The sequence below is a fragment of the Euprymna scolopes genome, chromosome 6 (genome assembly GCF_053919585.1).
Source record: "Euprymna scolopes isolate OS-2025 chromosome 6, ASM5391958v1, whole genome shotgun sequence".
In the NCBI taxonomy this organism is placed as follows: Eukaryota; Metazoa; Mollusca; class Cephalopoda; order Sepiida; family Sepiolidae; genus Euprymna; species Euprymna scolopes.
This window is the reverse complement of record NC_136487.1, coordinates 149245350-149259286: the sequence shown is the minus strand read 5'-3', so window position 1 is coordinate 149259286 and position 13937 is coordinate 149245350. Positions and strand designations below refer to the sequence as shown.

The following is a 13937-nucleotide window of genomic DNA, read 5'->3' as shown; positions in this document are numbered from 1 at the left end:
AAAAAAAAAAAGATGTTAGAAGAATAAAAAAAAAGAGAGAAAAGATATCTTTTCCTTCGCATGCAAAATGTCTGCCTTCTGATTTTGGGCGAGACAGACGTGGGAGTTTGCCTTCCGACGTCGGACGACTCAGAATAGGTCGGAAAAGGAAGAAACCAAAGAAAGTTTGAGTGGTCGACAATGCGATGTTTCCCCCCGTACACTCTTTAGACAAATAAAAAAAGGCATGCCAAAACATCGGTGTTATGTTTTGTCGTCAGATGTTCTTTTTGTTTTTACACAGGAATCACCACTTATTAAGGCCTGGAGGCCACTCGAGGATAAGGGTTAATGGGTATACATTAGTCAATGTGATTATAGCGTAATAAAAATAAGTAGTGAAAATTTTGTGAAGTGGATTACTTAGGGGGACGGTTCATCAAGAACTTGTTTACGTTGGACTTGAAGACAATCAGATTGCAGTCAGCTGGAAAGCAGGCAAACGGAAGAGTGTTCCACAGGCGTGAAGTTCTAAGAAATAAGCTTTGTGGAATCTACATTTAGGTTTAAGATAGTGGGAAATTATTGATAGTGGTTTTGGCTAGACGAGTATTTTTCGTGAAAGTTTGGCGAGAGAGGACCGTAGATTGAAGCTCAGACGAGCGCTTTCCATGAAAATAACGATAAAGCAGAGATAGACTCGCAACGTCTCTTCTGTGGGAAAGAGGTTGCAGGGAAGAGAAAAGGGCTTCCCCCACTAAGCTACAAAGTCTATTTTGAATTGTCAAGGCAGGAGAAGCTGCTTCTAGCAGCTGCTGCCCAGATGTGGTAACATCACTTCATCATTGGCCGTACCTGACTTCTATATAGGTAGAGAATTGCATCAGGAGTTAGATATCTACTGAAGCGCAGCATCAAAGAGTAACGTGCATTCCCAGCGAAGAAAAAAGGAACAGAAAAAAAAGGCATGGTGACTTTTATCACAATACATATACACACACACTAGAGGTGACACGACCACATCCATAGACACATGTAAGCATACATGACAGACGATTACGGCGGTGCACATATGCATAGACATTAAATAAGAGACACACGCATTAATATTAATAATGAGACAGAAACACAAAATACATCTCTCCCGCAACGTTATTACTTTTCTTCAGGTGTATCTTGTCGAACTCGGGATCTTTCTGTCAAACTTGGGAATTTTTTCTGTCAAACTCGGAAGTCCAAAATATTCGTGGCGTAATGGATAAAGTATTTTTTAAATTCAGGTGTAAGTTACACTCTTCTGAAGGTTGGAGATTCAATCCTCAGTCCGGGTGACACTAATAATACACCACTTACAGGATTAAATAAAAGGTTCATTTCGAAATTCTGTACACGTTTGTGTTCGTCAATATACACCTGAAGAAGGCCGGAAGTTACATTGGCCGAAACTTTGCGAGAATAACAGTCAATATAAAGAATAGTAGTCCGAATAATCCAAATTACATGGTTTCCTTTGCATAAAACGCTCAAAGTTTATTTCGTGCCCAAAACCTTTTTCCTATGTAATAAAAAAATCCAGATGTGTTTTATATTTTATGGAATTTCATCTTCCAACCAGTTCAGGCAAAACGATTAAAAAATCCAAGAAATTATACAAGGAATATGGTGTGTGATACAATACCTTTTTAGGCTTGTGCATTTCAAGGAAGTTGTATATTACCTACCACATTATTCGAATCTTGCACCAACAACTTACCACCTTCGAAGTTTGCAAAATAATATTGATTAAAGAATCTGTCAATTTTTTTTCTTAGTTTGTGGAAGCATGTTCCAGGCAGAAAGCAGTAAAATAACAAAATAAGTTTAATGAAATCTAAATTACGATTGGTTTTTGAAATCAAAATTATTAATATTCGTAAACTGATTTTTTATCATTCATTATTTCTCTGAAAAAGTGTCTTTAAAAATATGTAAATAAATATATTTCTTTAAAAAATAAAAATTACAAACTCTTCCTTATTATATTTAAAATAATATTTGTATTAAAATATTGTTTTAAATATAATAAGGAAGCTAAAATTAAATGATGCAAACAACAACAAAAAAGAGTAGAACATAAACCGTAAGCGGTTGTAAAACTAATTAACACCGCCTACTTCCTGTGACGTGTAACGGACTTCAAAACAGGAAAATGTTCGAGAAAGTTAATGTACGAGGTTGCTCGATTTTACTGTCGAACTCAGGAGTCCGAAAGACCCGTGGCGTAATGGATAAAATATTTTTAAAGTTCAATTGTAAGTTGCACTCTTCTGAAGGTTGAAGGGTCAATCCTCAGTCCGGGTAACACTAATAATACATCACTTACAGGATTAAATAAAGGGTTCAGGTCGAAATTCTGTACAAGTTCGAGTTCGACAAGATACACTTAAAAAAGATAGAAAGTTACATTAGCCGAAACCTTGTTAGAATAGCAGCCAATATAAGAATAGTAGTCCGAATAATAAAAAAAAAGAAAATTAACACCGTCTACTTCCTGTGACGTGTAATGGACTTCAAAACAGGAAACAGGTTCAGGTTCAGGTTGTTTTGTTTTACGGCATATCAACCCTTTTCAGGTTATTTAATGCCGAATCTGGTGATTTTAAAGAACGATTTTTTAATATAGTATATTTGTTTTTTAAGTCGTATTCTATTTAACCCATAGTTGGGACCCTAACAGGTACTACCACTCCGGGTCAGAGTACACCTGGGAGCAATGGCAATTAAATGGTGGCTCCACACTCCCTAAGATCTGCAAGCTGGGGCCTCACCATCGGATATAGTTTTAGGTCATATCCAGGACCTCGAGAAAGTTAAAATATGGGTTGTTTAATGTGGGTTTGAAAATATTCAGAACTTACCTGCCAAGAAGCAAAGATTCCCGTTGGTTGATGAACAGTAAGTTTCAGTCTGTGGCAAAAGATCATTGCAGTCTGTCGACGTTGTCCTCATTAAACCTTCAATAATACATTAAAATCATGTTATAATGGAGATATTGCGTTTGTGTTACCAAAACTAAGCATATCATTCAAAAAGATGCATGGCGTGATAAGTTTTCTTGATAGAGATGTCATAAAGCAAAGAACATTATTGGCCTGAAATAGAAGACTTGCATTAGATCGGTCGACAATATCGTTGATAAAAAATGTTGAATCATTTTACTCCTGACAAAGCTCTCTACCTATGAAACAGCCAAATACGCCATAAGATGAAGTAATGTTGTCACGCATGGAGAGAGGCTGTTAAAGGTACTCTTTCCCGTCTTGACAGGGTTAAAAACCACATTCGAAATCTTCCCGTTTGCTTCCCCCCCCACTACCTCTTTCTCACAAAAAGAGATGTAGCGAGTCTAATGTCTCCGTTCAGTCTTGAAAAACAAAGGATACCCACTGCACGTGTAATTGTGAAGCAAGGGCTGCGTAGTCTCCTACTACACCTTGGCATTGTTTGATTCTAGTGGCAAGAAGTTTAGGACGACTTGAAACAATGCCGAGATAAGCAGAGAGCACAAACAGCACCTGGAAGTCCCAAATGGTTACCCATTTAGTACTGACCAGGTTCAACGTTGCTTAACTTCGGTGATCCAGCGAGAACCGCTGTGTCAACGTGATTATGCCGTATTGAAGCGAATCTATTTCTGTTCTATCATCATTTTCATGGCAGGTGCTCGACTGAGCTTCTATCTTTGCCATTCCCTAGAACATTCACAACAAGCACTCATCTAGCTACAACAGCTACTAACAATTTATCTTATTCTCTATCTATGACTAAAACTAAACGTAAATGACATGAGCAAATTTTCTTTCCTAGAACTGCTTGTCTGTAGAACACAATGCCGTGGGGCTGCTTCACAGATTACTATAACATGGCCGTTTTCAAGTCTAACATGAACACATTCTTGTTCAGCCGTACTCTTACATAAACAAACGCATTCAAAGTTCCACCATTATCCCCGTGTTATCTCACCTGACAAATGATACTAATTAACTACTATCTTCGAGTGGCCTTCAGGTTTTTATAAGCAGTGACCCCTCTTGTGAAAAACGGAATTACAAACGCTCTACACCTGTAGAATAAATAAAAATATCATTAAAAGAAATTCTATCCCGGTAAATGCCATCTGAAGAACCATGAATGATAAAATGTGGAATCAATGTCGTTTACGTTAAACTTCAAAACGGCTATGTTATAGTTAGATAGGAAGCAGACCAGTTGTATTACGTTCCACAAATGGGTAGATCCAGGAAGAACATTTATTCATAGACTGTTCTGATAATTTTAGGCACAATAAGAATATTTACTGAGAGTGGCTGTGACGAGTGTTTGTAGTGAATTTTTTTTTTTACAAAGGAGTCACCACTTAGGCCGCATAGATTGAAGCTCAGATGAGCATCTCGTAAATAGGTTTTTGTTGACCCGTCTTTTTAAAAAATCAATTTCTATGCAATTTCAATCCTTATCGATCATAATGATGTTTGTCTCACCGACCATGTGACACTCATTAACGCCGATTCTCGAGTGTCCTTTTGGCCTTGATAAATGGTAACTCTATAACAAAAAAAAATGTCGTATATATAGCGTCCGAGACCGGTTGTAACGATGTTAAAATAAATATTATCACAGAAAGGAACTGGCTTAATTTTATTTTAAAATACCGATATTATCCTTTTCCAACACTTTTCTTTTATGTAGCATGGTAAATCTAAGATCTCAGCCGTCTGAAAGCAAGCGTCCAGGAAGTCTCGCTAACCGGTTCTGAAGTTTCAGATTTCCCACTTTGTTTTCAATTTCGGTACACATTTTTTTTTCCATCAATCATTTTGTTTATATAATTTCTAATAAATTACTTTGCTCAGTTTTTATTAGATTCTCATTGTCCATTGTCCGTTTACTGATGCCATACAAATAATTCTAACGCTAAGATTTCGTTTTACAAATTTCCGAAACAACTATGTATTAATAATTCTTCGAGTTCTTATTAGTACTATCCAATTGAGTTCTTAACACGTGGTTTCACGTCGATTCTTCGTGTTATATATTCGAACCCTACACCAGTAAGTAGACAGTATATTAAGTAGTGTGAATTTCGGCGAGGGTGGCATTAAGTACATGTCATGATGTAAAGTTACCAAACACATTGTAGTCTCAGTCGCAAAGAAGACAAAGAATAGGAAAGAACTTCAACTTGCTTTTTTTGTTGTACAATGACATTTATTTCCTCATTATCACGTCACGCATGACAACTCTCCCGTGATTCTTTTCTTGCACGTGCTCTCGAACACTATCCAGGTTTCTAATGTGATCGTCTTCTCGAACATGCTCTCTCCTTTTTATAGTCTTCTTTTTCCTTACCGTGACGTCATTTCGCTCACGGTTCAGTATTTGTGCATAGCCGTCAGCGCTATGTTACAATGATAACCTGACGGAATACAGAAATAGACCACCTGCAGCTGGCATGATTAAAGCGAGAATGCATTAAAAATGCAGATATTGAATGATATTACATAGAAATGACGTCACGTGTTCGACGGGACAGAACAGAGTTTCTAGTCAGTTGGAGTCAGGAAGCGAAAGAAGCGACATGCGTCTGAAAATGTAGAGAACATGTAAACGAATGTCACCTTTATGACTGCCGTCTGCATCTCTAAATCCTCAAGTAGAAGAACGAGTACGAAATAATTAATTCTAGCATAGGTAGTCTCTCCCCTCATGAACAAAGTTTCGCTTTCGAATAAAACCTTTGAAACCCAACAAGCTTTAAATGTGTTTCCATGCATGCATAGATTCGTCTCCAGTTAGACAGAAAATAGACAATCACTCACTAGAGAAATAAGATCAGCAAATGTGCAATATATATAAAAGACTTGGCGTTTCTGAATTTTTCTAGATGAAAATTAGTTATTCGTATTATTTGGATTCTTCAAACTACTGTTCTCATTTTGAATGTCTACAAAGACCCGTATTTCAGCAGTCAGAGTTGTTAGAAAAATTAATTGTAAAAAGTGATATTCTCCTGAAGGTTAAAGGTTCAATTCTCAATGTGCGCCATCGAAAAATACAAATGCGAATTACTTAACACTTCTATCCAGTCATGGATGACGGATCAAGAGCATGCTACCCCGGGAAGTAAATAATGGATTCTGTTCGAAATTTCGTTCAAATTCCCGAGTTCAACAGAAAGATTCCTGAGTTCGACAATATGCACATGAAAAAGATCGGAGGTTACATCGACCGAAACGTTGTAAAATAACACCCAAGATGAGAACAGTAGTAAGATGAATCCAAATAGTACGTAAAAGACTTTTGTCGATTATCTCTTGATCGCTCACAGGCGAAAACGTATATATGCACCTTATGACATTATGAGAAACGACATGTGTGAACTTATTTTTTTTAAACGTTCAGAATGCCACAGTAATGTAATGGTACATGGTTTAAACCTAATTTATCAGCTCATATGTCTAAGATTATTTAATTAATTAGAATTCTTATTGAGGTGAGTAATTTGTATTATTTATCCATTTATTTATTGCAGATTATTGTCCCAATCTTTCTTAGTTGTTGTTTCATGACGTTTTTGGCAACTATTCTTCTCGCCTTCGTCAGATGGTTAACCGCGACAGGATAGGAACACCGAATCTCCTAACTGCATCCTCAGCAATTACTGCCTTCCATAGTTGTTGTCGTCTCACCACGTTTTGACCAATTAAGCCTCTGACCGACTTCTGGGGTCCATCGCGCAGTGGACAGCGGTTTTGAATCTTTACGGTTCCAGGTGAATATTGTCTAAAGATAGCGGTTTCAATCCCACCCAAAGCCGACCAGAGGCTTAGTTTGTCAAAACGTGGTGAGACAACAACAAACACAGAAGGCAGTAATTGCTGAGGAAGCAGTTAGGAAATTCGGTGTTTCTATCCCGTCGCGGTTAACTACCTGACGAAGGCCAGAGGAATAGTTGTCCGAAACGTCGTGAAACAAATACTAAAAAATGAGGATGATAGTCCGCAACAAATAAATGTCTAATCTTGTTCAACAATAACCCAGACATTGCTCATTAAAAATATATTCCACCTTCTCCATTGCAACGATCTACGTACACTAATTACACGTTTGATAAAAATTGACAAGTGTTGGTCTTTCCTACCTCCAGTCATTGTCCTTAGTTTCAGTTGAGTTTCCAGATCGGATCCATAGATCTGGGAAGCGTCCATATAACTGGTGGCTCGATTCAGTTGCTCGCGAGAACCTGTACAAAACCGAAACGATAAAAATATTAAAAATAGCTGTAACACGAGGTAGAATCATAACTCTTATGTTACATATGATTGACCGCTTCTCGGGGGAAAATGGCGGCGATCTTCTATTGGTTAAACTTTCGGACAATTTACTGCGACAATTTGTATATTTTTAATCTATTTCATTAAGAAAAAAAAAAAAAAAAAGAAACGAATACCCGATGTCGTATTAAACCTTTATATCTTTTTACATTTTTTCTTTATAGAAATCACTTCAGACAAGGCGTTTTGTCATTTTATGCAAGGGGCTAAAAAATATAATACGCCAATGTCAAAAACTATCCAGCAATAAGTAATAGATTCCGAAACAGAGAGCAGCAACTCTTCCTCCTTTATCAGAAACATAGCTCATGGAATTTGAGGACTAAAAGACAAAATAAGGCAAGCAAGAGTTACAATGCAGTTTAAAATAAACTCAATATACATTTTCTATTTCCCTTAAATGTCCTCTACGCATAGAAAATCAGATCATTTAATGACCGTTCGCAAATATTGGCGATTTTACATTGGTTTTACTCTTGGACCGGAAGCTGAAACATATTTACATATTCAAACTTCTCTCTCTCTCTCCTTCTCTATCTCTCTCTCCTTCTCTCTCTCTCTCTCTCTCTCTCTCTATATATATATATATATATATATATATATATATATTATAGAGAGAATTAGACCCGGAGTCTAAAGAGCGGAGTTTATTTTAATGCATTAATAAATGTATTAATACGTTTAAAAGAAACAGTGTCCACAGTAATGTAGATATATAATAAGATCAATTGGTATATGTATCCTAGAGCTATATTAATATTGAGTAAAACGATTAATAATTGCAAATTATGGATCAGTTTTAACAGGAAAAACAAACAAAATCAAATTGAGTGTACGATCGTTTCGGAAACGATATTCATTTTATTAAAATTAACTACTTATAGACACAGGTGATAGCAACTGACCAATCAAATGAAGCTACGTTCTATTATCAACCAATCAGAAACCGGAATCGCTCCATAAAAATATTGAATATTTTAGCATTCTTGCACCTGCACACATTTTTCGTGTCCACGCGAGAAAGATCTATGCTCTTTGTTTTCAAACTTTTAAAGTTTAAGATTTATACAGTTCAGCTACCTATCGAACTCTTTTTTTCATCTCCAGGACTTGTACAGATTAGCTACCCATCGGAAACTCTTCTGAAATTAAACATTGCTTTCGATTCAAAACATTCTAATCCGATTAATACCGTCTTAATCGTTCAGGCAGTTTACAGGAAATGCCAGGTGTCGAAAAACTAATTGCCTTAACCCGAATACAAAAAAAAAAAAAAATAATAAAATCATAAAGAAAAATTGAGTTACTATAAAAAATATATATCTAAATTAGTATCTTGATTGAAAAAAAAATGATAAAATGATCATAAAAAAATATATAGAAATAATAAATAATTTGTTTGTTGTCTGTTATTCAAAAAATAGTCATTCAATGAATTTTATACATGAAAGACCTTAAATTTAAGCGCTTGTTATTAGAATTTTAAAAGTTCCCTAAAAAGTGTTCAATAATTATATAATTGCTTTCGTTCATTTACATTGTATTCATTGTTCAATTAAGTTTTTATTGAATAAGTTTCACACTGATAGGCATACTAAATTGGCCAGGGTTGCGCGAAAAGAAAATCACGAAACTTGTTCGGAACCTTTCAGAATTTTTCGTAAACCGCCCGGGCAATAGCCCGTTCATTTTATCTTATATTCAGAAGGAAAACAAAACGGTGTTCATATTCTCTCGCACAGTATTTTGTTTATCGCGAGTTTATCACAAAGATCTTTTAATTTTTATCAAAGCGCAATGAATTATTTTAAAAAAAATGAATATTAACTGACCTAAAACACATGTGATCTCTGGCGAAGGGAGACTCCGACGGAAAGGCAAACATGTTCGATTGATTGAACCAAAGTATTCGTCATCCTCTTGAATGGTAATTGGATAACATGAAGATCTGGAATTAAAAATATATACTTCAGTGTTCTATTTCACTTAATTCATCCACACACACACACACACACACACACACACACACACACACATTCACACACACACACATATATATATATATATATATATATATATATATATATATATATAGTGCAAAATTTTGTTGAAAATTCAAAGACTCACGTTTTCTTTTTTATAACCTTCGTTTATTTCCTGGATTTTTTCCATTACAGCTGTTTCATTAAACGGTTGGCAATTTTACGATTTATGTTTCTCGCTGGTGAGGTTGGTTCTGGGGTTAGTTCCTACATGATGATTGCAACGTCTTGTCAGACGAGTGCCACTCCCTCAGACATTTAAAATCCATGAGCCCAAATGGCTGAGGCAGTATCTATACAAATATGATGTTACAGAGTCTTAGCTTTGTACGACAGCTAAGTCTCTCTCTCGGTTCAAAATATTGAGATCCAGTAACAAGCAAGAGCAAGATAGCCAGCAACAAATTAAACTGTAGACCAGCTTAATTCGGGTAATGGTCTTCCGCTTTATGGTTTTTTAAATCAGAGATTTGCTTCTCCTAGAAAGGTTGCCTTCACCACGGCTTACGGGAGCCCTCTCCACCCCAATACACATATACACACACACACACAAATATACACGGTGCTAGTTGGCAGTTGACCCAGAAAAAGAGTTCATTCGCCTTTTGGAAGGTCTTGTTTTTAATCCTTCAGGGAGACTAGCCGCCCTCCTCACCAAACAAGTCTGGTGGTGCAACCAGTTAAGTCGCCGGTGACCCGACCATGAGGCAGGTAGTACTGGGTTACATGGTACCAGTAGCATATGACATGACTTATGTTTCTACATACATACATACATATATATATATATATATATATATATATATGTATATATGTTATTGTTAGAATAATTTTTTATACCGACAAACACTAGTGTTCCATCCTTTCGGATGACACGATTACTGCCGGTCGGAAGATTGAAACCCAGACACGAAGCCATCTCTGACTCCACAAGCAAGGAACTAACCCCACAACCAACCTCACCCGCGAGAAATTTCGTTGAAATTTAAAAATTTATCACATTTGAGCGGGTACATCTGCTACTAGTCTCTTACTCCTAGACTTGATTCAAAAGAGAGTCGCCAACTTGATAGGTCTTAAACTGCCATCTGAGCTTCATCAAACCAACGAAATATTGCATCCCTCTGCCTGTTTTACAAGTATTTTAATGATGGATGCATGGACGAACTGCAAACCCTTGTACCCCTCAGCATAAATACCCCTGACAAACCCGAAAAGCAGCCAAGTCCCACCCCTACACGGTAGAGATCCCTAGATGTAAGAAAACCTTTTACTCTAATTCTTTCTTCTCCAGAACTGATAGGTTTTGGAATTCCCTTCCGGGTTCCTGTACTGACATGTAGAAGTTCTATCGTAATGTAAACAGACATCTTGCTGCTCAACTCCCTACATAGTATCCCTGAAACTTATGTCCCTAATAGTAGGCCCCTAAATCAAAGTGGCACTGTGCCTTGTTTGGCGTGAAAATATATTTATATCAGATCTAACTCTGCGTTCCATGTTCAAAAAGAATATGTCCTCTATAGTATTAGACCTATTGTAGGCATACCCCACTTTATACCCTCCAAAATATTTCAGCAAAAACCTAACAGCAAGCCGTGGTTCTCTCCAGAATGTGCTGCTGCCATTGCTCACAGAAATCACTATTTACATTTCTTCCAACCTAACAGATGTACGTAGACTAAAGCCGCCTTTAAGACTGCCAGGAATTATTGTAAAAGAGTAATGAAGAACGCGAGAGAGTTGAATCCTCAGTCGGTCAAGTCCAAAGTAGCTTAGCAGCGGCTTGGTTCCCACCAATTTTGGCAAATAACAAACTATTAATAATTATTAAATTCACACACACACACAGATATATATATATATATATATATATATATATATATATATATATATATAAACACTAGTGTCTGTAGGAATTTAATAATTATTATAGTAAATAATTATGTCAGCTCCTTTAAGAAAATCGTTTCTTATTGTTGAGCACTTCAGTTGAATTAAAGTCGGTCAATTAAGCTCTTATGCAAGATAATCATATAATGATTAGATCACTTATGACAGATGTTAAAAAGCATTTAAAAAATAAATGTTTAAATTCAACAATATTTCTCGCAGTTAACGGTAGCCGAATGGATTGGGCCCCTGCTAATGAAGCCAGTGATGGCTTCTCTCGCCGGGTCCGATCTATTGACTGGTGTTAATCGTGACACTCTGCACTGATGATTCCCGAAAGAATGAAATACTAGTGTCTGTAGGTATTTATTAATTATTTTAGTAAATAATTATATATATATATATATATATATATATATATATATATATATATATATATATATATATATATAATTAGTTATATTTTTCGGAAAAAAGGATTTCAGCAAAGTGCTGTTATAAGAAAAAATCCGACAATAAAAGCGTATTATTTATATTTACAGAAAGTTTAGATGAGATAAGTCATCGGTACTGTCAGTTTCAAACCTGATAATACGGGACCGTTGTAGCTACCTATATTAAGCTCTCTTCAGCCAATACTCATCTGTTTTCGAACGGGAAGTGGAATCATATAGATACCTTACGAGTTCACGCTTCACTCTCGTTCTATGAATTACTCATAATCAAAATAATAAAATTTAAAAAATTTGTTTAAAAGTCCGTTTAGCGTTTTGGATGCTAAATCCTCCAAAAGGAAAAGAAAAGGAGAACGGGGAAAAAGAAAGAGGAGGAAAAAAGAGGTAGAAGAAAGGGGGGAAGGAAAAAGCAAAAGAAGGGATGATGGAGAAAAGGGAAAAAGAGGAAAAAGGGGGAAAATTGAAAAAAACTTATGACTTATCTAAACTTTCTGTAAATGAAATATATATATATATATGTATATATATATATATATATATATATATATACACACATATATATTCATTTATCTTTCTATCTACTAAAAAAGCTCAACATATGGGTTATATATATATTAGAGAACAGAAAGGTATTAAATATAATTATATAAATTAATTAATTAAGCATTGCATATCAAAATTCAACAGATGCTAATCTTATCAATCAATGAATAATCGAAAGATTTAATTAGTTGAAAATGTCAACATACGAAACACCGCAAATACAACAATCAGTTTCTTCTTCTGGGGCACCTGAAAAAGAACAACAAAGCTTCCTTTGAAATGTAATATGAATTCCAAGTATTCCACACATCTATTATTATAGTAACGCTTGTCAGATTATGGCCTTCTTAATGGGAGGTATAATGAATTGTAAGTAACACGAACCCACACAGACAAATAGTAAGAGCACAATTAAATCTCAACTTTTATCAATTTGTGATCGTAATCGAGGCACCTAGAATTAAAGTTTCACAACTGCATGAAGAAAAGCAGAATATTCTCGAATTAAAAAAAATGGGCATTTATTAAAATACTGACGTTCATTTCTTGTCTGTTAGCGGAGGAGAGCATTTTGATCTACAGACACCTGCTCCTCCATCCATTGCCTTGAGACTCTAGAGGGGCATAGGCAGATGCTTTTGTAGCGAAGAGTTCTTTATTCGAGATGAGGGTGCTGGCTCCACGTCCAACCTTCGCAGAAGGTACATACAGCGCCTAGCCTTTCCAAATGGTCACGAATCTGGTACTGGTCAGGCTCGACGTTTCTTAACATCGGTGATCTGGTGACAACCGGCATGTCAACGTGATTGTGCCGTACTTCACTCCTCAGTTACGATAAATATTTAAGTAAGTCTCTGCATGAGTAGCTTGCTTCAAAGCTTCCCAACGAGCTCTTTTCCCTCTCTTTTTGATCCATGTGACGTGACACCCACATCTCTCTTACGCACCATACTATTGTACGGTCATGAAACCTGTCCGATGTGAGCAAGCGATTTACAAAAGCGTAAAAGGTTCGATCACTTCTATTTACTTCGCATTTTCTGTGTTCGTTAGCAGAAGTTCATCTCAAATATCGTTGCTCGTTCCGACTGTAATGTATTCTTTCCGCAGCAAACTCTCCTTTCGAGACGTTTTCGCTGATTCGGTCATGGTTAGTGTTGTCGCCCAGATGATTTTATCGACAAAGTCATTGAACAAGCCCCTGGAAAAACCAATGCTTAGGTCAGTTGAAAACTTAGCCTCGAATAGTGAAACAGGATACCTTGCAGATTCTAGGGTTCGCCGCTGGAACCATGATGGACTAACATCGTAGAACTATAGAGTAGAACACCGAGATAGGTGGCGCTAGGAAGCGGTTTCTTCAGGTTATCATATGGAATACGATGTTTTTCCGGTCCCGCCTTACGGTGTTATTTATGATGTAATTTGATTATATACATGTGTATTATATACTGTACTGTATTTTGTTACTAATTTTTAATGCTGTGTCCTGGAGTTCTTCTGTATCTGATATTATGGTGGACCGTCGCACCGTTTAAGCATTCGGTCAGTACGCGGCAAATCCTCTGGATGGAGCTACCCAAATCGCTTCAAGGAGATTTGAGAAACAAGCATAAATATCCGTTTCCAACTACGCAGGTCGAGATGAGTAC

General features: G+C 36.3%; 1 protein-coding gene across 1 annotated transcript in view; it reads right to left on the bottom strand.

Annotated features, from left to right (window-relative positions):
- The window catches only part of LOC145278276 (salivary peroxidase/catechol oxidase-like), a 45364-nt gene that overhangs the window by 12761 nt on the left and 18666 nt on the right, over nucleotides 1–13937 (bottom strand). Inside the window, exons 6-9 of the mRNA XM_080130569.1 lie at nucleotides 12492–12534; nucleotides 9185–9300; nucleotides 7160–7261; nucleotides 2877–2972 (exon numbers count right to left, since the gene is read on the bottom strand). Coding sequence (XP_079986695.1) covers nucleotides 2877–2972; nucleotides 7160–7261; nucleotides 9185–9300; nucleotides 12492–12534 — 357 coding nt within the window. The remainder of the gene's footprint in view (nucleotides 1–2876; nucleotides 2973–7159; nucleotides 7262–9184; nucleotides 9301–12491; nucleotides 12535–13937) is intronic.